This window comes from Bactrocera neohumeralis, chromosome 3 (genome assembly GCF_024586455.1).
Source record: "Bactrocera neohumeralis isolate Rockhampton chromosome 3, APGP_CSIRO_Bneo_wtdbg2-racon-allhic-juicebox.fasta_v2, whole genome shotgun sequence".
Taxonomy (NCBI): Eukaryota; Metazoa; Arthropoda; class Insecta; order Diptera; family Tephritidae; genus Bactrocera; species Bactrocera neohumeralis.
The window spans coordinates 71,976,975-72,003,178 of NC_065920.1; the positions used below are offsets into that span (position 1 = coordinate 71,976,975).

A 26,204-nucleotide genomic window follows, 5' to 3' on the forward strand; every position below is an offset into this window, starting at 1 on the left:
TTTGGTGTTAAAACTTGCTCAATATAAGATCAAGGGATAATAAATTTCTTAGTATGTTTCGTAATTGCGTATAAACTGGATATTATTGAATTTGAATCCTCTCAAAAAAGTTTTTCTGTAAGCGAAAGCTTTTGGAGTAAAAGCTTTTGGCAATGTGAGATCAATAAGGTTAGTTAATAATAAATTTTTCGAGTTATGGAGTTATAATACCTGTAACATCAATGCATAATAACTTACACATGATTGGAGAGCTTTTGGTGTTAAAATTTGCTTCAATATTTATCGAGAGAATTGGCTAATATTATACGTCTTATAGTATGTATGTTTCATAAATGCTTATAAACTGGATATTATCGAATCAGAATTCTTTCAAAAAAGTTTTTCTTAAAGCGAAAGCTTTTGTAGTAAAAACTTGTGACAATGTGAGATCAAAAGAGTTCGTTATTAATAAATCTTTCGAGTATACTCTATAATACCTGTAATTATAATATAATACCTGTCAATGAATAGTAAGTTTAACCCTAACAGATGAGCTTTCACTGAACTTACACTTGTATGAAGAGCTTTCGGTTGTTGAGATCAAGGGAGTTGGCCTACATTATAAATATTTTAGTATGTTTCATAAATTCTTTTAAATGGGGTGTTATCTTCTCGAAAGAGCTTTATTTTCTATAATCGAAAGCTTTTTTTAGTAAAAAATTTACTTCGATGAAGTTTCAGAAATGTTAGTTATTAATAAATCTTTCAATCATACGATGTGCAGACATATGTATATACCTAGAGATATAACATCAAAGAATAAAGTTGTTATTTATAACGACTGAGCTTTGACTGAACTTGTGGTTTTGGCGTAAAACTTCTCCTAAATATGAGATCTAGAAAGTTGGTTAGTAGTATATATTTGTTAGTATGTTTCATAAATAATTATGTATAAACTGAATATTATCAACAGAATTGTTGCGAAAAAAATATTTTCTGAAACCGACAACTTGTATTAAAAACTCTGTTCCGATGGTAGATCCAGAAGGTTATTCTCCATAAATCTTTCGAGTGTATTATGTGAAGTCTTACAAACTTAGTATGAGCTGTCGTGTAATCTCTTAAGATAATTTTCTTCTAAACGCTCCGAAGGGCGCTAAACTATACGATCATAAATCCGTTCTAGGAAAGCTTTTAAATAGACATCAGAAATATAGTCCTTCAATTTTCAATTATAAGCTTCTTGTGCTTCTGACTCCAACTTTTTTAATATTAATACTTGACTTTCTGAGATTTCCATAAGCTACTCGTATAAGTGATTTTCCTTTGCTAAGCTATTCGCGGTTTTCATAGTTAATTTCCCCTAGTTTTATACTTACTTTAGTTGCTTTTCAATTCATTCGCTATTAGCGCTTTTATTTGCATTTTTAATAATTTTCCTTTTTTGCTTCATGTTATAAATTTATTCATGTCCTTTCAATGGGCGACAATGCAGAACGATTAGTACGACGACTTTGACAGACATAAAACGGGTGCAAAGCGCTTAGATTGTTTGCAGTAAAAAGCTGTGCCTCCGTCAAATATCAGCTTTACCCACATAAGAGTGTTGTATTTGTAGCAACTCCTTACTTCGGTCCTAACCGCAGCCTGCCTTTGACGAACGGAGCTATGACTAATCCAATTTTAGTTGTTGTTCGGCTGAAATTTTCACTATTTTGTGTTACGACTAAGCGATGATTAAAGAGCAGCATTGAAATAGCCTGTTTTAGCTGAAATGGGAAAAGAGAGACTTTGTAAGTGGTAGTGAGAGACTGTGTGAGCGCTGTGGTTGCGTGCAAGTGTGTGTTAGTGGGTGGAATGAATTCGAAAGCAATCAATTTCGAAAAGTGTTCGACTGAAGGTTTGGGAGAAGAAATTGAGGTATTGATATAGTTTAAAGTGTTGCCAGTGGCAAAATCAAAAATTGTCAACAATGAGAAAGTATTCGAGTTTTTAGGTTTCGAGAAAGTTTATAATTTTATTTAGGTTTATGTGATCGGATTGAGAAGCATAAAATTGTATGAAACATGCTAGAGCTGTTGGTTCGTCAGCAACTTTATTTGGGGAAACCTCAGAAATTGTGAGTTCTGCACATGGTTTTGGTTTTTTTTTCGAATGTAACTGTGTTTATTATGTAAACTTTAAAAAAACAAAAATAAAAATAAAATACAATTAAATAAATAAAAAAAAATTAAAATAAATTTAATCCTGAAAAATACAAAAAATAAAGTATTTTAAATGAACAATATAAAAAAAATAATTTAGAAATTAAAAACAAAAAATTGAATTAAAAAAAAAAACATTAATAAATAATATACAAGTTGAAAAAAATTCCAAAAAAATAAAATAAACATTGCTCAAATTAAATAAAAACCAAAAAAGAAGTAAACATGGAAAAATATTTAATATTGTTAAAAAAAATTCAAATAAAAGAAAAAAATTAATTAACAGAGCATAAAATTTAAGAAATTATATAACTATTTAAAACACAAACAACAAAGAAAATAAAATCAAGAATATAAAATGTAATTTAAGAAGAATAATTAATATAAAATTACAATAAAAACAAATTTTTATTAATAAATGAAAAATAAGTAAAGTGAAAAAAATAAAATAAAGGAAAAAAGTGAAGACAAAATAACATAAAAAAATAAAATAAAATAGGTAGAAATATAACGAAATAAAATAAAAATAAATTGAATTCTAAAAAATACCAAAAAAATTAACAGGAAGTAAATTGAGAACTATAATAAAATAATTTAAAAAAAAAATGGAAATTAGAAATAAAAAATTAAAAAGTAAATATAAATTAAAAAAGCAAGCGAAAATTAAAATAAATTAATATTAGTAAAAAAAAACAAAAGCAAAAAAAATTAATTCACAATGAATAAAAAGTAAAAATTATATAACAATAAAAACAACAAAAAAATAAAATCAATAATTAAATTAAAAAAAAAATAAAATAAATTTTGAAAAATAAATAAATTGTATATACTAGGAATAAAAAATAAAAATTAAAATGAAATAAAAATTAATCAAATAGCAATTAATAAGAAATAACATTTAAGAATCATATATAAAAATTTAAATAAAAAACTGCAAATTAAAAAAAAAATTAAAAATTTCAATTTAAATAAAAAATAATAATTAAAGTAAAAAACCATAAATTAAATTTAAGTTGAAAAATAAAAAATTTAAGAAAAATTAAAATAAGAGGTAACAAAATATGGAAAAATTTAATATTATTAAAAATCAAAGCAAAAACAAAAATAAATTAAAAAATAAAAAATTATACATATAACAATGAAAACAAGAAAATCAATAAAATATATAGAAGAAAACTAAAATAAAATAAAAATTAAATAATGTAAAAAAAAAAATTACAATAAAACACATTTAAAATGAAAACAAAAAAAAAACTAAAAATAAAAAAAATAAAATGAAATAAAATAAAAAATGTGTATTAAAATGTAAATAGAAAACTACAATTTAGAAAATAAAATTAAAAATTTAACTAATAAAAAAAATTAAATAAAGTAGAAAAACAATAAAATAAATTAATGTTAAAAAATAAAAAATTAAAATAAAATAACAGGTAAAAAATAAGAAATAGAAAAAATTAATTTCTTTTTAATTTTAATTTAATTTCAACATAAAATTAAAAAAACAAAATAAATAAAATATAAACAATAAAAAAAATATAAAATAAATAAGTAAAAAAAAATTAAGAAACAAACATTAAAAAAATAAAAAAAAATAACAAATTAAAAAAATAAAGAAAAGAAAAAAAGAAAAATTAAAAAAAGTTTATAAAGAAAAGACTTGGTTACCTACCCATCTACTGATTAATTCAGCTCACTGCATTGAAATATTTCAACTTTTGGGGTTATGGTTCTAATTTGGTTTTATGGTAGCTCTTAGTTGTAGTAGCTAAATTACGAAATATTTTTACCCCTCCTAAAATCTTCAAAAACTAGAAGATGTACAAATAAGGTTTCTTTATATGCATATATTGCATACATTAAAACTCCCTTCAAAAAAACTAAACCGAACCTGAAACCGGCTTTCGAGTGTCCAAAACAAAAATTCACTTGCATAACTAATGCAATATTTGCATGAAACCAAAAACCTCCTTTTAGTTACACGAGTACATAAAAAGTCAAAAGAGTAGACCAAGAAGAAACAAGCCAAAACCACCACCAATTCCATTCGAAGACTGCCGTGCGCATGCTCTGCGTGAAAGGTTTCGAACTCGATGCGCCCAACATATGAGTGAGCACTGACAGCAAACCGCCCCCTAAAGGAATTTTCCAAAGCAAGAAAACACGCAAGTGTTTGCACGTTTTGCGAGCGTTAGTTGTGAACGTGCTGAGTGAAATAGTGCATTTTGGAAGTGAAGAAGAAAAAAATTTATATTAAAAAATTAAAATCTGGTTTGAAATTAATATTTTTTATTAATTGAGTTGTGCATAGTTAATATATTTGTTGTGGAACTACTTTTAGTTTAGTGCGCTTGGTGCTGCCTGACTCGTTTGTGCCGTTTAACAATTAATACGAGTTTTCAATATTTACTGCGCCAGCGAAAACGCATGCTTCCTAGTTGCCTTTGTTGTTGTTGTACGCAATACGAACATTTACTCGGGTGTGGGGTGCCATACTGGCTTGTTGTTGTTTTTGGCGGTGCTGGTGGTGTTGGCGTTCGGCCTGAACCCGTTTGTGTGAGTGTCCTTGCAGCGGCGCCAATACAGCAATCACAACAACTACAACAGCTATAAAGGTGACAATAACAACAAAGGCAGCGTTGATTTTCGAAAAAGCAGTCGCTGCGGCAGCGTTGGTGTGAGCCAAGGAGCAAGTGTAACTCGGAAATATCTTCGAATACGTGACTAACGTCCTGAGTGCTTGCTCCGTCGTCTCTTTGTCAGTCATCCTGCTGCCTTCTGCCTAACATTGCTGGTGTAGCCATCCAAAGTGCGGCATATTTGCCATTCAGTTTGTCTTTGTCGTTCGCTGCGGTCGTTACGTTACGTTGAAAACGTTGAAGGATTCGCCTAATAAAAGAAGCCAAACACAGTAAAGCAAAAAAATATACCGACATATATGTAAAAAATATATAGAAATCGACTATATTAAACGCCGGACGGTGTTTTTGGTTTTAGAAATTGTAGAAATCGCAAAATAAAGCTTTTAAAAGTACCGTTAGCCCGTTAATTGAGCACTGGCTGAAACACCGACGAAGACAAAGTGCCGCTTAACGCAAGGAAGCCTAAAAAATAAATACAAATAAAAATAAAAAATCGCGAAAGACTGTTTTTCGAAACGCAAAGCACGCCGTCGAACACTTTTGAGACAGTCTTTTTACGAAAGAAATATAAAAAAAATAGAACTTAACAGTTCACCAGCGAATGGATAATATTTCCACAGTCTATCATATTTGTAGTGTGCAAATTTGTTTTTCAAAAATTATCATAAAAAGTGTCTGTGTATTTGTTTGCTTGCAGTGTACTTTCGTGCGAGGAATTCTTGCAAAAGTGTAAATAATAAAATAATTTAGAAAATTCTAGCGAAAATAACTTGGCAGTTTCACAAACATATCTCTAAAATAAATAAATATTTAAAAAAATAAAAAAATATTTTCAAAACTAAAAAAAAAATAAAAAATATTGAAAAAAAAATTTCAAAAATTTTTGAAAAAAAATTTTGAAAAAATTTTGAAAAAATTTCAAAAATTTCAAAAAAATATAAATAATTAAAAAATCGTCGCTAAAAGCCAGCGTGTACATAAAACCATTCAACAAAATCTTCACCCTCCACCCGCACACTCACTTGTGTGTGCGCTCTAATCCAATTAACCCCAACCACTGCGTGTCTGTGCATTTGTGTGCGTGTCTTTGCACAACAGCGAGAAATATCGCCACCCATCAGCCAACAACCGACAGTCAACAGTAGTGTCACCACGTTTGTATTGCTATTAATTTCACTTCTAATAAATCCAACGTCAGGCAGCTACTACCTACGCACACACACATACAGCACAGCCACAGCGACCAACTTTCTTTCCAAACAAACAACGTTGAATCTCGTCACCAGCGCTGTGTTGCTGCAAATCAATCCAAGAGTCACGTTTAAAATCAATAAATTTCTTTGTTTACTTAGTCGCTTAGTCGTCGTCGTCGCTAGTCTCCGTTCGTCATCATGTTGATTGGATTAGTACGCGATTCGGTGATGCAGTGCTTCTGCCATACATGCCGGGCTCCCATTTTGCCAGCTGGTAAGCAAAAATAAATGAAATTCTCCTATTGTTGTTTGTTGTTTGCCACTGTTTGTTATGCAAAAACCATTCGCCGAACGTTAGTGTAACTATTGTAGGTGATTTCTGTTGGAAAATAATTATTTTGTATTTTGTTTTCTCTTGAAACAAAACATTTCGCAAGTAAAGTTAATTAAAAAAAGTTAACCCCTAACATTATATAAGTTGAAATTAGTAGACTGTCAGCTGTCATATGTCAGCTTTCGTTGTCACTACACAATTAACTTTCTGTCTACGTCTATGAAAGAAAGCTAGTTTCTATCTCTCAGGTCCAGGCATATACTATATACACCATATTTCATTTAATAGATATAGATGGAATAATACTACATTTTCTAACTACGAGTTTTTTGTGATATAGAATATTGGACCCAAAAATATTTGTTCACTGGTTAATACTAGAAATTAATATTATTGGAAAGAAAATTTTCAAAATATACCGTGGGCAAAAAATAGTAAGACTTTATTCATAATTTTAAAATTCTTAATTTATTCTTCAAATCTATGTCATAACTCTCAAAACAATCCCCCTTGACCCCAATACACCCCGAGCAGTTTAACAACAATAACAAGTTTTTTCCAATCTTCGAAACAGTTATTAGAGACATTTTCCGGAATGCGCGTAGCGATTCATGTTTAATGTCTTCAATCGACTCAAACGGTAACTGCTAGCGGTCATTTGAGTTTTCCCAATAGCCAGAAGTCACACGGAGCTAAATCAAGCGTAAATGGTGGTTGCGGTACGATATTGGTTGAAAATTTGTCGAAAAACTCACGAAGGAATCAATGCAGTATGCGACGGTGCATTATCGTGATGCAAAAACCAAGAGTTGTCGGCCCCTAATTCCGGCTTCTTTCTACGAATAACTTCGCGTAAACGACGCATAATACTCAAATAGTATTTCTTGTTGACAGTGTGGGCGGTAGGAAGGAATTTGGAGTGCACCACACCTCGATAAACAAAGAAAACTGTGAGCATAACCTTGATTTCTGATCTGTTTTGACGTCTTTTTTCCGCTTCGGCTCACTTTTGCCATGATATTCGGCCGATTGATGGTCTGTTTCCGGGTCGTAAGCTTAGATCCTCATCGCTCATCGCCAGTAATAATACGTTTCATGACATAATGGTAGTCGAAAAGCATTGTTTCACGGACGTTAATGCGACGCTGATTTTCGCAAAAATTTTGTGATTTTGGAACCAATCGTGCTTTCACTTTTCTTAGGTCCAAATGATATTTCAAAATGGCTTTAACTGATCCTTTTGATATTTCAACGATGCCACTAAGATCTCCTACTGTTAATCATCGATCTCAAGCACCGTTTCTTTTATTTTATTGACGTGTTGGCCTTTCCTTTATTTTATTGGCCGTCCTGGACGTGGTTCTTCGTTAAAGGGTTCTCGAGCCTCTTTGAATAATTTGTACCAATCAAAAACACTTGCCCTTTCCAAAATTCTGAACGTTTTGGCACCAGAAATTCCATACACAAAATTTAATGGATCTTCATTCTTGAGGTAGTTTGGGTTTTCACGCTAAATTAGCCTACAGTAGTGCAATAGTATTACTCAAAGTATTGCCCATCTGAAGCTATAAAATTTTTCCAATATTCGACATTTGTCTTGTTGACCAAGAACGAATCAAGGCATGCTTTTGATATGCTGTTCTCAACCTTCCAGTGCAGTTATTCTGTATTTACCAAAACATATGGTAGTCAAAAGGGCCAAGGTTTGGGTTAAGGTAGGTGAGACCAACTTCCCAGCCGCTGTTATCCAAATAGTGTTTAACTGTTCCGCCAACGCTCGGCCTCATCGTTGTCAAGATGGAAAATTATTGCTTCGTGTTTGTCGCAAATTTCGTGTACTTTTCGACAACCACTCGCTATAATTTGATTAGTAGTTGTCGGTAGCGTTTCCTAACAATGGTTTCATTCGGTTCCAGAAGCTCATAATAAGGCACCCCATTCTCACGTCACCAAATAGAGAGTTTTATGGATATTCGGTTGTGCCGTTCATTTGGCTGATTGACCAGATATACTTCTGATATTTTGCATTTACGTTTCCCGTAATGGAATCATTTTTTATCACCAATCAATCTGATGTAAAAATAACTTCTTTTTTTGAAGCTTTGAAGCAGCATTTCTGTCATGGAAACTAGTTTTTCAACGCCATTTAGCTTCAATTCCAATGGCACCCAATTTCTGTGCTTTTGAATGTGTCCAGCTGCCAGCTGCCAGCTGCTTGATGACTCCTACAGATTCTGAGAGCTCTTTTTGTGTTTGGCAACAATCCATCAAGTAATGCTTCCGGTGCTCATTTTCAAACTTGTTTGGTCGCCTAAGATCTTCTTCGTCTTTCAAGCCACCCATCCACCAATCACCACATGTAATTTTATCGAGCAAAGTACCGGGTTTTCCAATAGGGATGATATGACTTCTAAGTGTCCGTTCAGCCCTTTTTAATATGTCTTGATCTGTAATTTTTTGACTATTTCTTACAATTTCATCGTGGAGAGAAATACGCAAGGATAACGTTTACAAATTTCAATTCTATTATCGAAATAATCGTTTTCCAATTGCAACTTTTAGTGCGGTTTTGCCATTTTATGGTCATAAAATCGACTACCTGTACTCGCTATTCGTCGAATTGATGAAAATTCCGAGTATACATTGTCTTTACATAATATTCAAGTGCCAATAAGACAAAGAACCGCACGAAGTAATAATAATATTACTGCCGTTGAGGCAAGTGTTGTGGAAGGCCGCAATATGTCGAAATTGGCACTGTCTCAAATCACAACCTGGCGGATTTTCAGAAAGGGTTTGGGCTTGCATCCTTATAGAATTGTTCTCACTGAAGAACTGAAGCTTATAGACCACCATAAATGTCGTTAATTTGCTGATTTTGCCTTGGAAAATCATCTTCTCCGCTGAGGCTCACTTGCATCTGAGAGGTGCGGTAAATACATTAATAAAACTGTAGATTCTGATGCGAATAAAATCCAGAAATTCTGAATGAACAAACACTGAATTCACCAAAATTGTCTGTTTGGTGTGGTCTGCTGGAATCATCGGTCCGTTCTGCTGTCGAAATGAAGCTGGTGACACTGTTACTGTCAATGGATATGCGGTATAGATCGATGATAAAAACTTTTTATGGTCGTAATTGAAAGAAGTTATTCTAGACAACATCTGATTCCAATAAGACGGTGCTACATGCCACACAACACGTACACCAGTCGAATTATTGCGAGGAGGGCTTGGAGAATCGATTATTTCAAGAAATTGTGTCACTGAATGGCCTCCAAAAAGTTGTAATTTAACACCATTGGACTACTTTTTGTGGAATTAAATATTTGTAGACATTACTCTTTAGCAATAAAACAGACTCCTGTTAGCTTTAGAAATCAATATTGAACATGCATTCATTGACGTACGACTTGATTCAGTAGAAAGAGTGCTCGAAAGTTGGGTTCATCGAATTCGTTGCTGCGAAAGAAGTCATGGAGGCCAGTTAAATGATGTTATATTCAGTTATAGATTGTTCGATTGTTGGGTTAGGTTAGGTTAATCTGGTAGGCCAATAAGCCACGCATAGACCAGTTTGGTCCTTTGTGATACCAGATGGAGTTCACCTGCTAAGTCCAAGAGGAGTACTCATCGTTTAGGATGCCTGTGCTTGACGCGAATTTTCCTCACTGTAAATATCTCCTGTTGTGTTCGATTGTACTTTACATTAAATAAAAAGTATTACTTATCACTTTTATTGGAAACACAGGGTGTACAGGGAAAACAGGGTGTATTAGCATATTTATTTTTAGCGTGAATTATGGTTCGATGACTATTTTTGGTGAAACCGGAGCAATTTTCTGCTTCCTTCATTATCACGCGTTGACCTTTTAAGCCATGTGCGCTGATATAATGGCTATAAACTAATTAGATAACATTAAGTGCTTGAATTTTCACCGGAATTTATTTTTTTTTTAACTTTTATATGTATTTATAATTTTCAAAGTCAATTTTCGTGAGCAAAATTTTTCAATTTTTTTTATTGTATTTAATTTCTTTCCAGTAATTTTTTCTAATTAGTTTTACTCATAATTGCACGAAGGTCGCGAATGAAAAGTAAATATATTTACATTATAGTAAAACTAAAATAATCGTAATGAGAAAAGCACAAAAGCCGTAAGTCAAAGCACCGGCACGCGATAATAGTACCTACGAGTAAACAACAAAAACAATAGTCATGAAAGCAGAAAATATTTTAAATAGAACACACTCGCCAAATGCTTTGATATTTTAGATACGAGTAGAAGATAGAAAATTCAGCAAGAGCATGTAAGATGAAGGGAATTGCGTGGTGTAGCTGGCGACGACCGGCTCAGCGCCAACAAATAGGCTATATAAAATTTATATGCGTTCGTGTAGCAATGCCGACTGCTATGTGCAGACATGTGGCGCCAAGGCGATTTATACCGATGACTCATAGCCAGCGAAATCGTTTAATATTGATGGTGGGGGCTAGATAGATGACTTTTGGTTGCCGCTATTGTCGGTCATGGCAGCTGAAGATTAGAGAACAACTGGAAAAATAATATTTATCGAGGTGGAGGGGCGCATTGAAAATATATATATACAATTTACAACAATTTTGTTGAATGGCTTTTGAAGTGGTATGACCAGAAATGAATTCCAAAAAATGGAAGAAGAATAGAAGAAGATATACTAAATATCAAGAATTAAGAAAAAAATCGGAAAGTTGTATAATCGTTGATTTCTGACATAAATCTATATGTTTTGAAACCTTTAACGAAAACATCAAATTTAAGTAGTATCAGTTTCAAATCGAAATCGACTGCTTCAAATAAAATAATAAAAAAAAATAAAAAAAATTAAATTGAAAAAAAATATATATATATGTATATATATATAACCCTCATTAGTGTCAGCCGCACGTGTGCTGACTGACGTAATACCGTTAGCAGCACGACCGTGAAATTTTTCGCATATAGCACACTTGTAGGCTCATTCACTTAATCGCCTTATGTTTTGTGTTTATAGCGAATGGAATTGCTGCAATAAAACTCGCATAGCTTGCAGTAAAGGAAAGGAAGAGAAAAACTCAGTGCGTGTTGCTGCCAAAAATGAAATATAATTTGTGAATATTATGCCGTTTTTTTGACAAAAGCACTTAGTATTTGCTGAGAGAGAAAATGAACAACGAAAAACACTTAATATAATATATGCGCGAAGGACAAGGTACAGTGGGCTGAGATAGGAAAAAATTGGAAATAAATGAAATCAACTGGGATTAAGGTTTTCTTGATTTTAGAGTATTAGAGTAAAACTTTCAGTAAAAAATAAATGGAAAAAAATATAAAAAAAGTAAAAGTTATTAAAGATAGAGATAAGAGACCAAGGTAGATACTTTTTGAAAGCGATAAAAATAATGGTGCGCTCGAAATCATTCGAAATGCAAGATAAAATAACAAATATGAAAGGAAAAATAATTTACGGGCGTTCCTGTAAAAGCATATTTATTTTGAGCGTGAATTAATGACTCTTTTTGGTGAAACCGGAGTTTTTTTTCGATTTCTAGCAAAATTGTGAGTCCTCTAGAAAAAGGTTGTAGGGAAAATTGGAGATAAAGAAACGATCTACGACTTTGTATCAACATCTTTTTCATATAACCTCAAAATTTATGCAAAACGTTCAAATGCACTAGTTTTTGTGATTTTTATGTTATCTTATATAAAAGCAAAATTCTTTTTTAACGAAATTCGGAGTAAACTCAACTTTTTATGACCCAAAAAAATATTTTTTTTGCAAATATAATTTTAAATTTCAGTTTGGGTAAATATGATTTGAGTTTTTGAATTCAAAACTGCTAATTTTTAATTTGAAATCAAAACCAGACCACGAAGGAGGTTAGCCTGTTATCGTTTTGAATTCAAAAACATAATTTTCAAATGTTTAAATTCAAAAACATATTTTTTTTTAATTTTTGAATTGAAAAACATAATTTTTTAAATCTTTAATTACAAACTTGGGATCAGAGTTGCAACCAATGCATTAAAACTATAATTGAATTAACATTTAGTTTGATTTTTTTATTTTGTAATTTAAAAAAATTTTCATTCCAAGCATTTATGTAATTAAAAAATTAATGAAAACAAATTTGTTTAAAATTAGCATTTTTTCGCGTTTGCGTACTTTAATTTAATTAAAAAATAAAAAAAAAACTTTTGTATAAAAAACAAAATAAAATTTTTAATTGAAAAAAATTATGAATTAATAAAAAAATACAATAAAATTTTGAATTAAAAAAATACAATTTTTATTAAAAAAAATATTTGAAATTAAAAAAAATAATTGTTAACTGTTTGTTATTAACTGTTAATTTAAAAAAATAAAAAATTCGCAATCATTCTTGGGATTCTTATTTTTGTATTCTTCAATTCGATCTTACATGGATTCGAATTTTCATTTTTCATTTTTAATGCGATTTTTGGGATTAAAAATTATTTATTTTAAATTCGATATTTGTGATTAGAAGTTTGAATATTATTTTTAAATAAGTAAAAAATAATTTAAATGGTATGTAATTGAATTATATTTCTAATGCATTGCATTTTATATTAACAAAAAAAAATTCACAAAAAATTAAGTGTTACTTAAATAAATCATATTTTTAATGCAATATTTGCAACTCTGCGTGCATTTTATATCAATACGTACATATGTATATATGTTTTGCAAAAAAAAAAACAATTAAATTTTTTTTTTACTTTACATTAAACAGTTCTGTAACACTATGCAATATTTAATTAAACATACATAATTATAATTTCGAAAAAAAAAATTTGTTACACATTACACCCATTCCAATCCAATGTGCATAATAACACACAAAAGTTTAATAATTTCTAAAAAAAATTTCTTTCTTCTACATTACACTCATTCCAACCCACTGTGCACACCTCATTATCCATAGCTTTGCCTTCCTTTGCCTCTAAATGCCCGAAATTAAATAAATCACCATTTCGCTACTTGCCCAGCCCCTCTGTTCGTTGTAGGCACTTCTCGTCTCCACATTAGTGCAACACAGCAAACGGAAAGGAAAACTAGCAAAATAAAAATAATAGCAATAAAGCAGCGGAAATGATTTTTGCCCGCAGCGTTGATTTTCATAATGATTGCGCGTTACGCCTGGGGCCAACAAATAATGATAATTACTCACTTTGCACACACACATGCTGACTTGCCGCTTGTCGAATGCCGCTTGTCGAATTTCCGCAACACTGACCCCACACCTCGCACCGCTCACCTCTTGAGCACACCTTAACGCCTCGCCAACAACAAAAACGCCACAACGGACCTGCCTCATTGTTATGCCGGCAATTCGACATGAATAAAATATTTGATCACATGGAAATTCGCAAACAAATATGAATTGAGTCTTCAATGAGGCAAACAAGCGAATTGCATTAATATTGATTGTTATGGCTTAGTGTGATATAAGTGGGGTTGTGGTGAGTTGAAGTGAGCGAATATGTTTGGGTGTGTGTGTGTGATGTTTGCGTATTTGCCGAAATAATGCAAATCATTGTTGTTGTTTTAATATTTTGCTGTTGTCGGTTTAGTTTGTTGTTGTTGTTTTTATTATTGTTGGTTGGTTTTGTTGTTGTTGTTTCAGCATAAATTGCTGTTGTTTTTCTACTTATTGTTGGTTTTGTTGTTGTTGTTTAACTTTTTTTATTGCTGTTGCATTAATTTATACCGTTTTTGTTGTTGTTATTTTCTGTTGTAATTCACTGACTATGAGCTCATAAATTATGCAGACAGCCGAGCAAAAAATCGCATTCATGCTTTTGGGAATTCCGAGCAGATTTATATGCAGTTTAAAACTGAAATAGGCATATGAAATAAATCTGTAATATTGGTATTGATTGCGTCACCAGCCGAGGCAGGGATTTAGTTAGCACTGTAAGCGACAATTTGACGTTAAATATTTCATTTATAAAATATCTGATATAATGTATGTATGTGTGTATATACATATGCATGAAAACTTAAACTTTTAGGTAATTTTAGGTGATTTTTCAATTTCCTATTTAATTCTGTGGCACATGAAATATTCACGCGTTGCTTTTGTGTTTGAGGAATTTTTAACGGGAAATTTATTGCACATATTAATCCTTTCAAATTTAATGCTATTATTTCAAACAATCAACAAAAATGTGTTCGAACATTTTAGAATGCAGAAAAGATTATTCTAAACATGTTATTTATTCTATTTATGCAAATTCTTTTGAAAAATATTTATTTTATTTATGCCAAAATGTGTATGAAATTTACGCTAGTGAAAAATGTATGTTGATATAAAAACTTTAAAATTAGGTAAGGCTTTGGGAAATTGCAGGAAATTGTAAAGCCGATGAGCAATCAAGGAAAGTCACCTATTGCTATCGATGGAATGGGAGCGGATCGTTGCTCTCGTATCCTCTTGTGTTCTACTACTAGATAGCGGCCATGCTGTAAGGTTGGAAATCTTACCAGACGCCATCTGCAGAAGTTGTGTGGAAGAGGATGAGGTGGAAACAACTCAACACTTCCATTTTGACTGTCTCACGTTTGGGAGGTCAAAACTTAAACACTCGGCAACGCATTTCTTCAGACCGCCCATCGAGCTGGCGGTAGTGGAAAGTAAGCGTTTTGCTTATTTATAAGTTCGAACACAGGAGTTCTTCTTTTCTATGTCTCCTAAGGACTACATATAATTGTCCAGTGCGATCTCTCTAGATCAGCCATTCCAACCAAATCTAACCTAAAGCTGTGGGTTTATTCAATTTCTTGATCTTTATTTTTTGAACCACATACATACATACATAAGTCATTTTCTAGCAACAATTTCATCTTTTAGTTTATATTGTGACGTTCCTAAATAATTTCGTTTTTTTAGTGCAATTGAAACACATTTTTTATTGTGCAAAAATTATTATTAAATCACATATTCTCCATTTTAATCAAATACCTTTTGCCATCTTGCAGCCTTTCGAGCCAGAGATTAATTCTACGTCCATAAAATTTTGTAATTCTTGCAGCCAAAAGACTGGTCCAAGTGGCTTTTGACGTCTTGATTTAAGTTGAAAGTTCAACAGATATCAACAAGTAGTAGTCCTAAGGTGCAAAATCTGGAGAATGTGGTGGGTGTGCTAGCACAGCACGTTCAAGCTGCAAATTTTGCCGAGTCAACAAACTTTTATGAGCACACACATTATCTTGGTTGACAACTACAGCTTTTCAATTGACCAAATCTGGCCTCTGCTGTTTGAATGCATCACTCAATTAGTCCAGCTGATTACAATACACTTCCGATTTCATCGTGGTATTGTCGGTCAAAATCTCATAATAAACGACCCTTCTAAAATCCCACCAAAGCGACAACATAACCTTCTTTTGCTGACTATCGGCCTTCGAATAGGTTTGAGCTGATTCACCCTTCTCAGATCATGAAACAATCCACTTTTCGTCGGCGGTAACAGTACGCATCAGAAATAAATCTTTTCTTTCCGATGGCCTTCAGCGAATTTTCCTTCTACGATCGACTGAAAACGTGTTCCACGGAGCGACAATTTCAATTTGAGAAACAAAAAAAATCACACAGAGCCAAATTTTTGTGTATATGGTGGTTGGTCGATGGCATTCATTGCCTTTTTGATTCTATATTCGATGACAATCGTGGCTCGATGCCAAAGTGCATTATCATCAAGTAAAATCTATTAATTGTTCTTCCACTATTTCGACCGTTTTCGACGGCTGTTCTCACGAAAACACCTCAATACGGTCAAATAGAACTCTTTATTGACCGTCTTTCCCTCCGGAATAAATTCATGATGCACCAAACCATGAATACCAAAAAAATAATGAGCATCACTCTGATTTTTGAGGGGCTTTGGCGTTTTTTTATTTTGGCTCGGTTCTTTCCCCACCATTGTTGACTTGTTTGCATGTGGGAAAAAACCACGTCAACTGATCCAGGGAAATTTCGCAAAAGCACCGACTTAGAAAATTAGCAGTTCATTAGGAAGCGGACCAGACGCATACCCCGTGATATAAATATTTCGTAAAAATTTTTTTTTGTTTAAAGTTATTGAAGATTGAAATTTAGAGCACGATAAAATTGTAAAATTATTTGCTCATAAACTACTGGAGATAAATCGATGAAATTTTGTGAAGTCAAAGAAAAATATTCGCGTTACATTATAGATATTTTTTCACGATCCATTTGTTTATATAATAATATTTTACATATTTTTTTGTTAAACAATTGAAATTTTTCATGTGTTCTTCACGCTAAAAATACTGCAAAGTATGTGACACAAAGCGAAAAATATTCACCTTTAATAATCTGCAAAAAAAATTTTGTTCATTCACACCATTCCAAAGATATTGAATTTTTTGTCTACCTTCCGCTCTTAAAACGTATGGCACGTATGATTTTTATTTTTATTTTTTATATTTCTTTTTATTTCGGATATCTTTTATTTTAGTTTTTTTGTTATTTTTAATATATATTTTTTTTAATATAATTTTTTATTTAATTTTTATATATTTTATTTTATTATTGCATTTTTATTTATTCGCTTATTTTTATTTTTTTTTTATTTTTATTTTTTTTTATTTTTATTATTATTTTTTATTATTTAGTTCTTTTTTTCTCTTTATGTTATTATTTTTTTCTTTAATTTTTATTTCTAATATCTGCGAGATAGTAATTACTAATTGTGGTATATTTTTCTACACCAAACGTAACCTCAATTATTTTTCTAAATCTCCTATCACACAAAATCTTCGCTATTTCCCTCAACCTTGACCTCATAGATACATTTGTATATACACAAATGTACGCTTCGCACTTGCATTCGTTGAATACTAATTTTACTTGTATGCGCTCATTGATATTTGCGCTGCAGTGGACGTGTCACGCGAACGTGAACGCAAAATAATATCACAATTAAAAGAAGAGGAAAAAAGAGCGCAGAGTTGCACGGTATCATATTTGCACATTCTCAGAAGACACTTGAGCGCATCTTCATTTCGTTTGCAAGAAATCAGCGTCTCACTACGCTCTAATTGCAACTGAAGTAAGCAAGCACATAAGAAGACCAACACACACACACACCCGCAGTCATCACATACGTGTTACGTGAGCCGTGGCAGCTCGTACTACACAAGCATCTATAAGATTTCAAATTTTAGCGACTAACTGCCAAGTAGCAGTGTTGTTGCAGCACATTTTGGTCTTCGCGTATAACGGTTAGCTGCTGTCGCTTTGATGTGTGAAGGTCAAAAGTGGCAGTGTGCTTCAGTTTTTTTCTGTTTTTCATTGCATTTCTTACTATTCTGCGCTTAGCTCTATCAGCTGCTGTTGGATACTAGCGTTGTTGTCGTGCTGTTGTTGTTCTTGTTTTTGCTTTGTAATGCTTCGTTAACTACAATTGCTTCTTCGTTAGAGCTCTTCTAATTTCGCAACACTCTGCAGCAATTGGTTACTCATACGCACTGTTGGGTGGGAGCGGTCGTCAACGCTCCTTCGTTTACATACAGTGACCCAAAGATGTTTTGCTTTGATAATCTACGCTCTGTGTATGTGCTTTTAGCGTTCCGTTTAAAATCAGCTTTGTACGTGCCTTGCCACACACACACATACAGACAAACAAAGTGCGACTCGTAAAAAGGTGCAAATGTGAATCCAATTAAATACGAAGAGATGGCTCGATAGCATGCAAGCGTTTAAGGTCATGTTAGCAGTTCTTAATTGTGTATACTCGATTGAGGTTGCGATAAGTTAGATGTTATACAAATTAATGACCATAATTTTTAGTTTTTGAGTGGAAAGGCACTGTTGGATGCTTGAAATGCGCAAATGACTTTCAGTAAGTGGTCCTAGTATGAAGCAAACGGTATACTTTGGCAGGGATAATTTTTTGCCGAAGGAAATTTTAACAATAGATTATGCTTCAATGTTCGAATGTTCATATGCTTGAGATTATTTTTTCAAAATTTTGATGTTGTTCCGCTGTTTTCAGAGTCGGTGAGGAAGTTTCCTCCGAAACGATTTGATCCATCGACTTGAAATTTTCACAGTACCTTCCTTAGTATATATCTTAGTTAATGTCCAAAGGATAAAGATCTGTAATAATCGATTTTTTTAGCCACTCTGAAGTTTTTTAACAAAAATTTTTTTTTGGGAAGCTGCCCAAAATTTTTTTCTGACTTGCCTAGTGCATATAACTCCTTACGACGAGTATTTAATAATTTTTTGTGTGTCTTTAAATATAATATAAAATTCTCAGCCTGCTGCCGGAGTGCTAACATCAAAATCTGCATGCTTATCGCGTATTCTCTCGCTCACCAGTAAACCCTGTAATAAATTATTAAATTTTCTGCATTTTCGTTTAAATAAAACTTATCACCGAAACAATTTTTATTTCTTTATATCTCATGTTATCTTGTAGCTGCTAAAAAGCCGAAACTTTAAGGCACGAACTTATTTATATACATTTACATGCATGTTTGGATGTGTACTTAAAGTAATATGGCATTTCCTTTGGCTCAGCGTGGCGTATGAGTAACACAATAAATATTCCATCATGCCACATGTCTAAGCTAACTAGCTACATATTATACATACATATGTATGTGCGTATTTACTTACTCTACTGCATTGCGTCAGTTGACTAGCTTTAGTAGTTTGTTGTTTATTGCCTCATACATACTTACAAATGTAGTTGCTAAGACATAGTATAAATCTCTGGTGCAGACATGTGTGGTGTAAAAGTAAATGAAAACACATAAAATATACATATGTGTACCGTGCTCATTCGTCTATTTTACGAGCTGTCGGGTTAGGAGTATTCACGAAGAGTGAGATTTTTTTAAATCTTATGTATAAAAATTATATTTTTTGAAAAATATATAAAACTTTTCTTTTTTTTGAAAGTGTTATTAATTTTTTTTGGAATTTGTTGTTGTTGTTGTTGCAGGTAATAAAACTAAATTTGTTTTTTTGTTTTTTTAATTTTTAAAAGTACTTCAGTAGTTAATTTGTCTATTTTTACTATAATTAAAATATTATTATTCTTGTCATTCTTGTGTGTTGACTTTTTTGTTTTTTTTTATATAATTTTTTTTAAGTTAGATTGTATTAGATTGTGTTAGATTAGACATATTGAAAGTTTTTTAAAATAAAATGTGTTATTCTTTTTAATAAATAATTCATGTATGAATTGTATTTTCTTATTTAATTAATTAATTTAGTTAGTTAATTAATTAATTTATTAAATCATATTGTTAGTTAATTTAATAATTTTTTGGTTATTTTTTTCTTAAATTTTTTATTGACATTGAAGACATTTTTTCAAAAATTTTTCATTAATGTTTTTTATTATTTATTTTGTTTTGATAACTTTTTTAAAAAAATTTTGATGGTTATGTGCATAAATTTTTATTATTTTTTATAAAATTTGTTTTTGTTTTTGACCTTTCTACACATTTTGTATACAATTATTTAAACATTTGTTTTGTATGTTTCTTTTATAATTTTTTTGTAATTTTTTTTTTATTCTTTTTTTTAATCTTTTTTTTAATATTTTTTTAATTTTTTAGTAGTTTAATTTTTTTTATAAATTTTAGATTGTTTTTATAATTTTTAGTTGTTGATTAACTTTTTTAAATTTATATTTTTTTTTATATTTTTTATATTTTTTTATTGTATAATTTTTTATCTTTTTTATTAATTTAAATCGTTTTCATAATTTTTAATTGTTGATTATGAATTTACTAATTTCTTTGTTTTTTAATAATTATTTTTATATAAATTTTTTAGTGTTTTTATAATTTAATTTTTTTTTTATAAATTTTTGATTATTTTTTTGTGCATGTTTTTTAAGTTTTTGTAATAAATTATGATTATTTGTTAATATTTCTAATTTGTTTGTAAATAACTTTATACATTTTCTAATTTTTTTTATTAATTTTATATTTTTATATGCACGTAATATTGTTTTTTATAATTGTTTTTTTTTTATAAATTGTATTTTTTTTATAAATTTTAATTTTTGATTATTTTTATATAAGTTTTTCCATTTTTTAATATATTTCATTTTCTTTAATATTTTAAAACTCATTTTATATATTTTTTAATTATTTTTCTATTTTTTTTTTATAAAAGTATATATTTATGTATACTTTTTATGGTTTTTTTATAACTATTTGTATATATTTATTAATAATTTTTTTTTCGAATACATTTTTCTTTGGTTTCACAAAATTTCATCGATTTATCTCCAGTAGTTTATGAGAAAATAATTTTACAATTTTATCGTGCTCTAAATTTCAACTTTCAATAACTTTAACAAAAAAAAAAGAATTTTGACGAAATATTTATATCACGAGGTATGCGTCTGGTCCTCTTCCGAATGAACTGCTAATTTTCAAAATCGGAGAATTTTCGAAATTTTCAAGGACCACTTGACGTGGTTTTTGACCCGGTTTTTAGTTTTCAATTTATGTAGTGAATATCCCTAATAGGCGCATCACTCTATTACATGAAACCACTCACGTCTAATTGAATCCCACAGCAACATCTGCTTGCAACTTAATTTGCGGCATGTTCGTTGAGATTTTGCAATTTTGCGTAATAAAAGTGTGCATGTATGTGTGTGTGTATGTATGCACAATAGTGCGTACTTGTCTGACATATTTCTATTATTACTTCTGCGAACTAACTAACTATGCGCTCAAGTGTGTGAGCAAATAAAATGAAGCGTAACGAAGATGATATTCTTGAAAATGCCGCCTGCGTAAAGCCAAAAAAACGCAATTCGTGATTGAATTTCACGCACAGCAGTTGAAGCGCAAGTTATTACTTAGATATCAATGTGTGCCGAAGCGGCGGAGATAAATGAGAATTTTTTAAATTCAACAACGGCGGTGGATTTTCCATCATTGGAAATAGACTGCTGTATATCTCAGGTTTTCTTAAATATGGTAATGTAATGATTTGTAATGTAATATGTTTGTATGTATAAGTACTCATACATATTTACGCACCTCGAATTTCCAAAGAGAAATTTTCTACCTGCCTTGTTACCTCATCTATTCCCTAACCATTTCTGCGCGAAGAGGCCATTGTTGTCTGCGGTGCTTTGTTTCTTTGACAAATTGACCTTGAGTGAATTTTCACTGACGCACAAAGTCAGGTCACATGTCAGCAAATCTATTATACAACAACAAATAATCAAAAGACATGCGCTATATATATTTTTTCACCTACAATATTGAATTTTTTCTTTCCTTTGAGTCATTTGTTACGCCTCAGTCCACACTTTGTTGCTGCGTGCGGCTTCATCAAAAACCTATAAAAAATGTTGACATTAGACCATCGTTAAAATGCGAGAACACATGTACTGAAGTTGTTGTTGTTGTGGTTGAATTTAATACACGTTTTTCTTTATTTTATATACAGGTTTCTCGCTTTTTTTTGACGTTTCATATAAGTCACATTAGTCATTTAACAACTGTCATAATTTCTATAGCCGACTTTTAGGCGCCAACACTTCGCTCATGGCATGACATGTGTTAGCTAAGCATTTTTTATACTTGTACTTAACGGATTTGCTTCGTTTGTGTTTGCTGTAGTCATTAACATACCAATTTTAACCTTGATTATTATTTCATGGCAATTTTTTCCATTAGTGCAGGTTAGCTTTCGAAGTTAAAAGGCGTCAATCGATATAAGTGGCGTCATAATCTAACTTTAGGTCCTAAACTGGTTAAAGTGACAGATTAGTTGTATAGAATATAACGGTGGAGTTGAAAGTTGCACCTACTTTTGGGGCTGTCATTATTTTCGCATTAGCTTCAGTGGTGGCTTTGAAAATTATAGTGGCATTTAAGGCGCGTACTTTAATAGAAGCAATTTATATATTTTGAAAATAGAAATGTGTTTTTAGGAACATACATATGTATGTGTGTGTGTATATGTGAAGGTTGGCCACTTATGGAAACTAAGATATAGAAAATATATATTGAAAATCGGTTGACAATACTACTTTGTAAGAAATTTTGAGCTGTTATAATTTTCAAATAATTGTTGGTAACCCTATTGATTATAAATTTAATGAAATCGTGACTTTTTGCTGAATAATGAAGGCTTTACATTTAATATTTTTATATAGTGCCCACTCTTAAATTTTATTTTTTTATTTATTCGTTGGCAACCCTCTTTTTTAAGTAATGAAAATTTTATTAAATTTTATCAATATAGTAGCAACTCCTAAATTTTGCTATATTTGTTGGCAGCCCTATTTTTTTATAAATCTTCTGAAAGTACAACTTTTTATTGAATAATAAAAATTTTACTCAATTTCTTCAATATAATGCCAACTCCTAAATTTCACCATAATCGTTGGCAACCCTATACATTATAAACTTTAAGAAATCACAACTCTTTATTGATTAAGGAAGTTTTTTTTCTTAGAATTTTCAGTGCATTGACAACCCCTTCTAAATTTTATCACGATTGTTGGCAACCCTATTCACTCACTATAAACCTCACGAAATAGTAACTCATCGTTGAAAAATGAAATGCTTACTATAGCTTTTGAATATTTTTGCAACCCTTTCTAAGTTTTGCCGGAATTGTTGGCAACCCTTTATGTTTTAAATTTCAAAGCATTATAATTTGTAAACAATAATGATTTTACTCAATTTTTCTAATATATTTGTAACACTTAAATTTTACGAAAATTGTTGGCAACCCTATTTATGATAATATAAACTTCACGGAATCATAACTCTTTGTTGATTATTGAAGTTTTTTCTAAACATTTTCAATGTATTGGTAATTCCTTCTAAATTTTACCATAGTCGTTGGCAACCCTATTAATTATAAACTTCACGAAATTGTGATTCTTCGTTGAATAAAGAAATTTTTGCTCAAATTATTCAATATTCAACTCTCTCTAATTTTTACCAAAATTGTTGGCAACCCTATTTTTTTATAATTTTCACAGCATTGCAAATTTTTGTTGAATAATAAAATTTTTACGAAAATTATTCTAGAAATTGGCAACTTTTTGTTGAATATAAAATTCTTACGAAAATTATTCTAGAAATTGGCAAATTTTACTATATTTTGAGACTGTTCTGCTTCTCCACACTCTTCGACTAATTTGAATTTAACCTGACTTCCTACGCCCCTAATAAAATATGTAGGACTTTCCCTCGCGTGCCTACATCTTACATTTACACACCCCACTTTACGTTTCATGCCACAAACATGCATTTCACAGTTTGTTGACTTGCCAGCGAAATTAATTTTCATGGCCCCCTTTTCGTCGCCCACTCACTTCAATTAAAATTCATAATAGATTTTCTTTATTTCTTCACACATTTCCGGCATTTTTACTTGCGGCTATTATTTTTAATTTATATTTTCTATTTACTTTTTGTGTGTGTTGAGTTTTGTTTGGAATTTTGTAAAATGTCAAGCGGCTGTTGTGCGCTGCCAAGCATAGAATTTGACATTTCCTACGACGACACGCAAGTGTAATCAACACTACATCCCTTTGCGTTTCATTTCCTGCTGCGGAAGTCGTGTGTTTTTTTACTTCATTTAATTGCTTATAATTTAAGTGCTTTGAAAAATACAAATAGAAATACGTGTATTGTATAATATTAAATGAGATAATTTATGAAATTAAGCGTGACATAATTTAATGAATTTATTGGTGTAAATGATTTTTCTTATTTATTTATTTGTAATTGTTCTAATTCTTGCAAATTGATAGATTTAAATCAAGTTCTTATTTGTAAAACTTTTTTATTTGACGAGATATCTTCACGAAATTTGGCATGCAATATTGTACAAGTCGAAGGTGCAATCTCGGGAAAAATTGTTCAGATTGGACCACTCTAGCATATAGCTGCCATACAATCTGACCAATCAAAATTAAGTCCTCGTATGGGAAAATTTTTTTTTATTTGACGAAATATCTTCACGAAATTCGACATGGAATATTGTCCAAGTGAACTCTACAATCTCCGTAAAAACTGTTCAGATCGGACCACTATAGCATATAGCTACCATATAAACTGACCCATCAAAATCAAGACAACGTTCTGTTTATACCCATTAATGCTATAAAAATGGCATCTCTGGAGGGTGTTATAGCTCGGTCTTTCTCTTTTTAAGTATTCCACTGCCATTATAGCATCTTGAGCGGTATAGTCATGGTTTCGTGTCAGTTTACACGGCGCAGTTTGTCTTGAACTCGCCAATAATCCCAGTATACCTTTCGTATAAGTTTATTTTTAAATAATCTCACAAAAAGAAGTCAGGTTAGTGAAATTTGGAGATCTAGGCGTTCAGTCATTCTTACCTCTATATGCCTCAGACGCCCATAGAATTTTTGTGAGATCAACTTTACGTGTCCCACACCACTTTGTTGAAAAATGTGACTGGCATGACCTTCTACTAAACGTGTTCATGGTTATACATAATTCAACAATCAACAGTATTGTCATCCATCGTATACATATGTATGTATGTATATCCTGTAGATAAAAAAACATAGATGCTTTCCCCTGACCCAAGCAATCACTTTTTAGTCATGGATTCGGGATAAGTTTTATTTTCCCCAAATAAGGCAATTTTGCCTATTATTCCAGCTAGACTGGGGACCCTGACGCGATGTTATGGTGTGAAGCGTTTCAATAATAGAATTTTACTGAAGTGAGGTTTCTCCGAAGCTTGGCGAAACTACACATCAAATGGTACGCATGGTGAATGTTAAAGTTTTTCAATTTTTAATTACATACATAGAGAAACTCACCATATGTCGCTTAGTACTCCTTATTCAATCTTCATCTTATATTTTGCAGTTTATATCTGGCTTAGTACATCTTATTCAGTATCCATGTTACATTTTGTTTTTAATAAATTATTTTTATTATAGCATCTCAATATGTCCACAACTTTCAAAGCATATTTTTATTGAGCTTATCAGCTCGATCATATTCTTCTTCTTCTTTTTAAATGGCGTTGAGCTCGTTCTTCACATTTAAAAAAATTAACTCAAAAATTTCGATGAATCGAAGCATCTCCTTCACTCCAAAAAATATTTTTTCATACCAAAACTTTTAGTCCAAAATAAGCCAACAAACCTTCTCACAACTATTGGCTCTTAAACTCACTTGAAAAAAATCATGTATATTAGAGTTATATAGCCCCGTTATAAGAATATGCAAGTCAATCACGTAAACTACACAAAATAGCAGAAGCTGCTCGAGCAAACCATCACCAACACTTTTCATCTACTCCTATAGTCCACATAACCATTATTCAACCATATGCAACGCCATTCCGTAGTCTTAGCCGTACTCGTTGTCATTTCGGGTCGTCCATCTTTACGTTGTCGACTTAACTATTTCGTAGTGCAAACAAAAATGTCACGTACCAACGACATTTTTTCACATTACACAAAACTCCACTCAGCACTCCAGCAGCCAGCAAGCCAACTGGAGCATCATTGCTACTCCTACTATTCCTCATATATTTCACCGCCAACTTGCACGTTCCGTACACATACACTACATTCATAGCAGCGATGCCGGCACATGCATACGCTGGCATGCTGTCAATCTCCTGCCTCCTGCCGCTGTCGTTTATCACAAATTTTCTCGTTCATAAGAATTCCGGGAACCTTTGGTATTGGTGTCGCTACTAAATACCAACACATTGCCCGCTTTCATTTTATTCTATTTTTTTTTTTTTGTTAGTTTTTTTTTCTATTACATTTCAACTGGTTTTCCT

The 26,204-nt window shown here is 31.4% G+C and overlaps 1 protein-coding gene and 1 long non-coding RNA gene across 7 annotated transcripts in view; one reads left to right on the plus strand and one right to left on the minus strand.

The window, feature by feature from the left end:
• Positions 1–4,127, minus strand: part of LOC126752199 (uncharacterized) — a 51,935-nt gene extending 47,808 nt beyond the window's left edge. Inside the window, exons 1-2 of the long non-coding RNA XR_007665970.1 lie at positions 3,853–4,127; positions 1,359–1,748 (exon numbers count right to left, since the gene is read on the minus strand). This is a non-coding gene — a long non-coding RNA (uncharacterized LOC126752199). The remainder of the gene's footprint in view (positions 1–1,358; positions 1,749–3,852) is intronic.
• The window catches only part of LOC126752187 (stathmin), a 249,734-nt gene that overhangs the window by 100,035 nt on the left and 123,495 nt on the right, over positions 1–26,204 (plus strand). Inside the window, exons 1-2 of one of the 6 annotated variants that reach the window (XM_050462805.1) lie at positions 4,347–4,451; positions 5,520–6,289. The exons of 1 other annotated variant lie outside the window; for it this stretch is intronic. In XM_050462805.1, the coding sequence (XP_050318762.1) occupies positions 6,214–6,289 (76 nt within the window). In that variant the 5' untranslated portion in view covers positions 4,347–4,451; positions 5,520–6,213. Of the gene's footprint in view, positions 1–4,346; positions 4,452–4,935; positions 6,290–26,204 lie in introns of those variants that run through there. 4 more of the 6 variants (XM_050462806.1, XM_050462807.1, XM_050462804.1 and 1 more) reach the window with 4 other exon arrangements.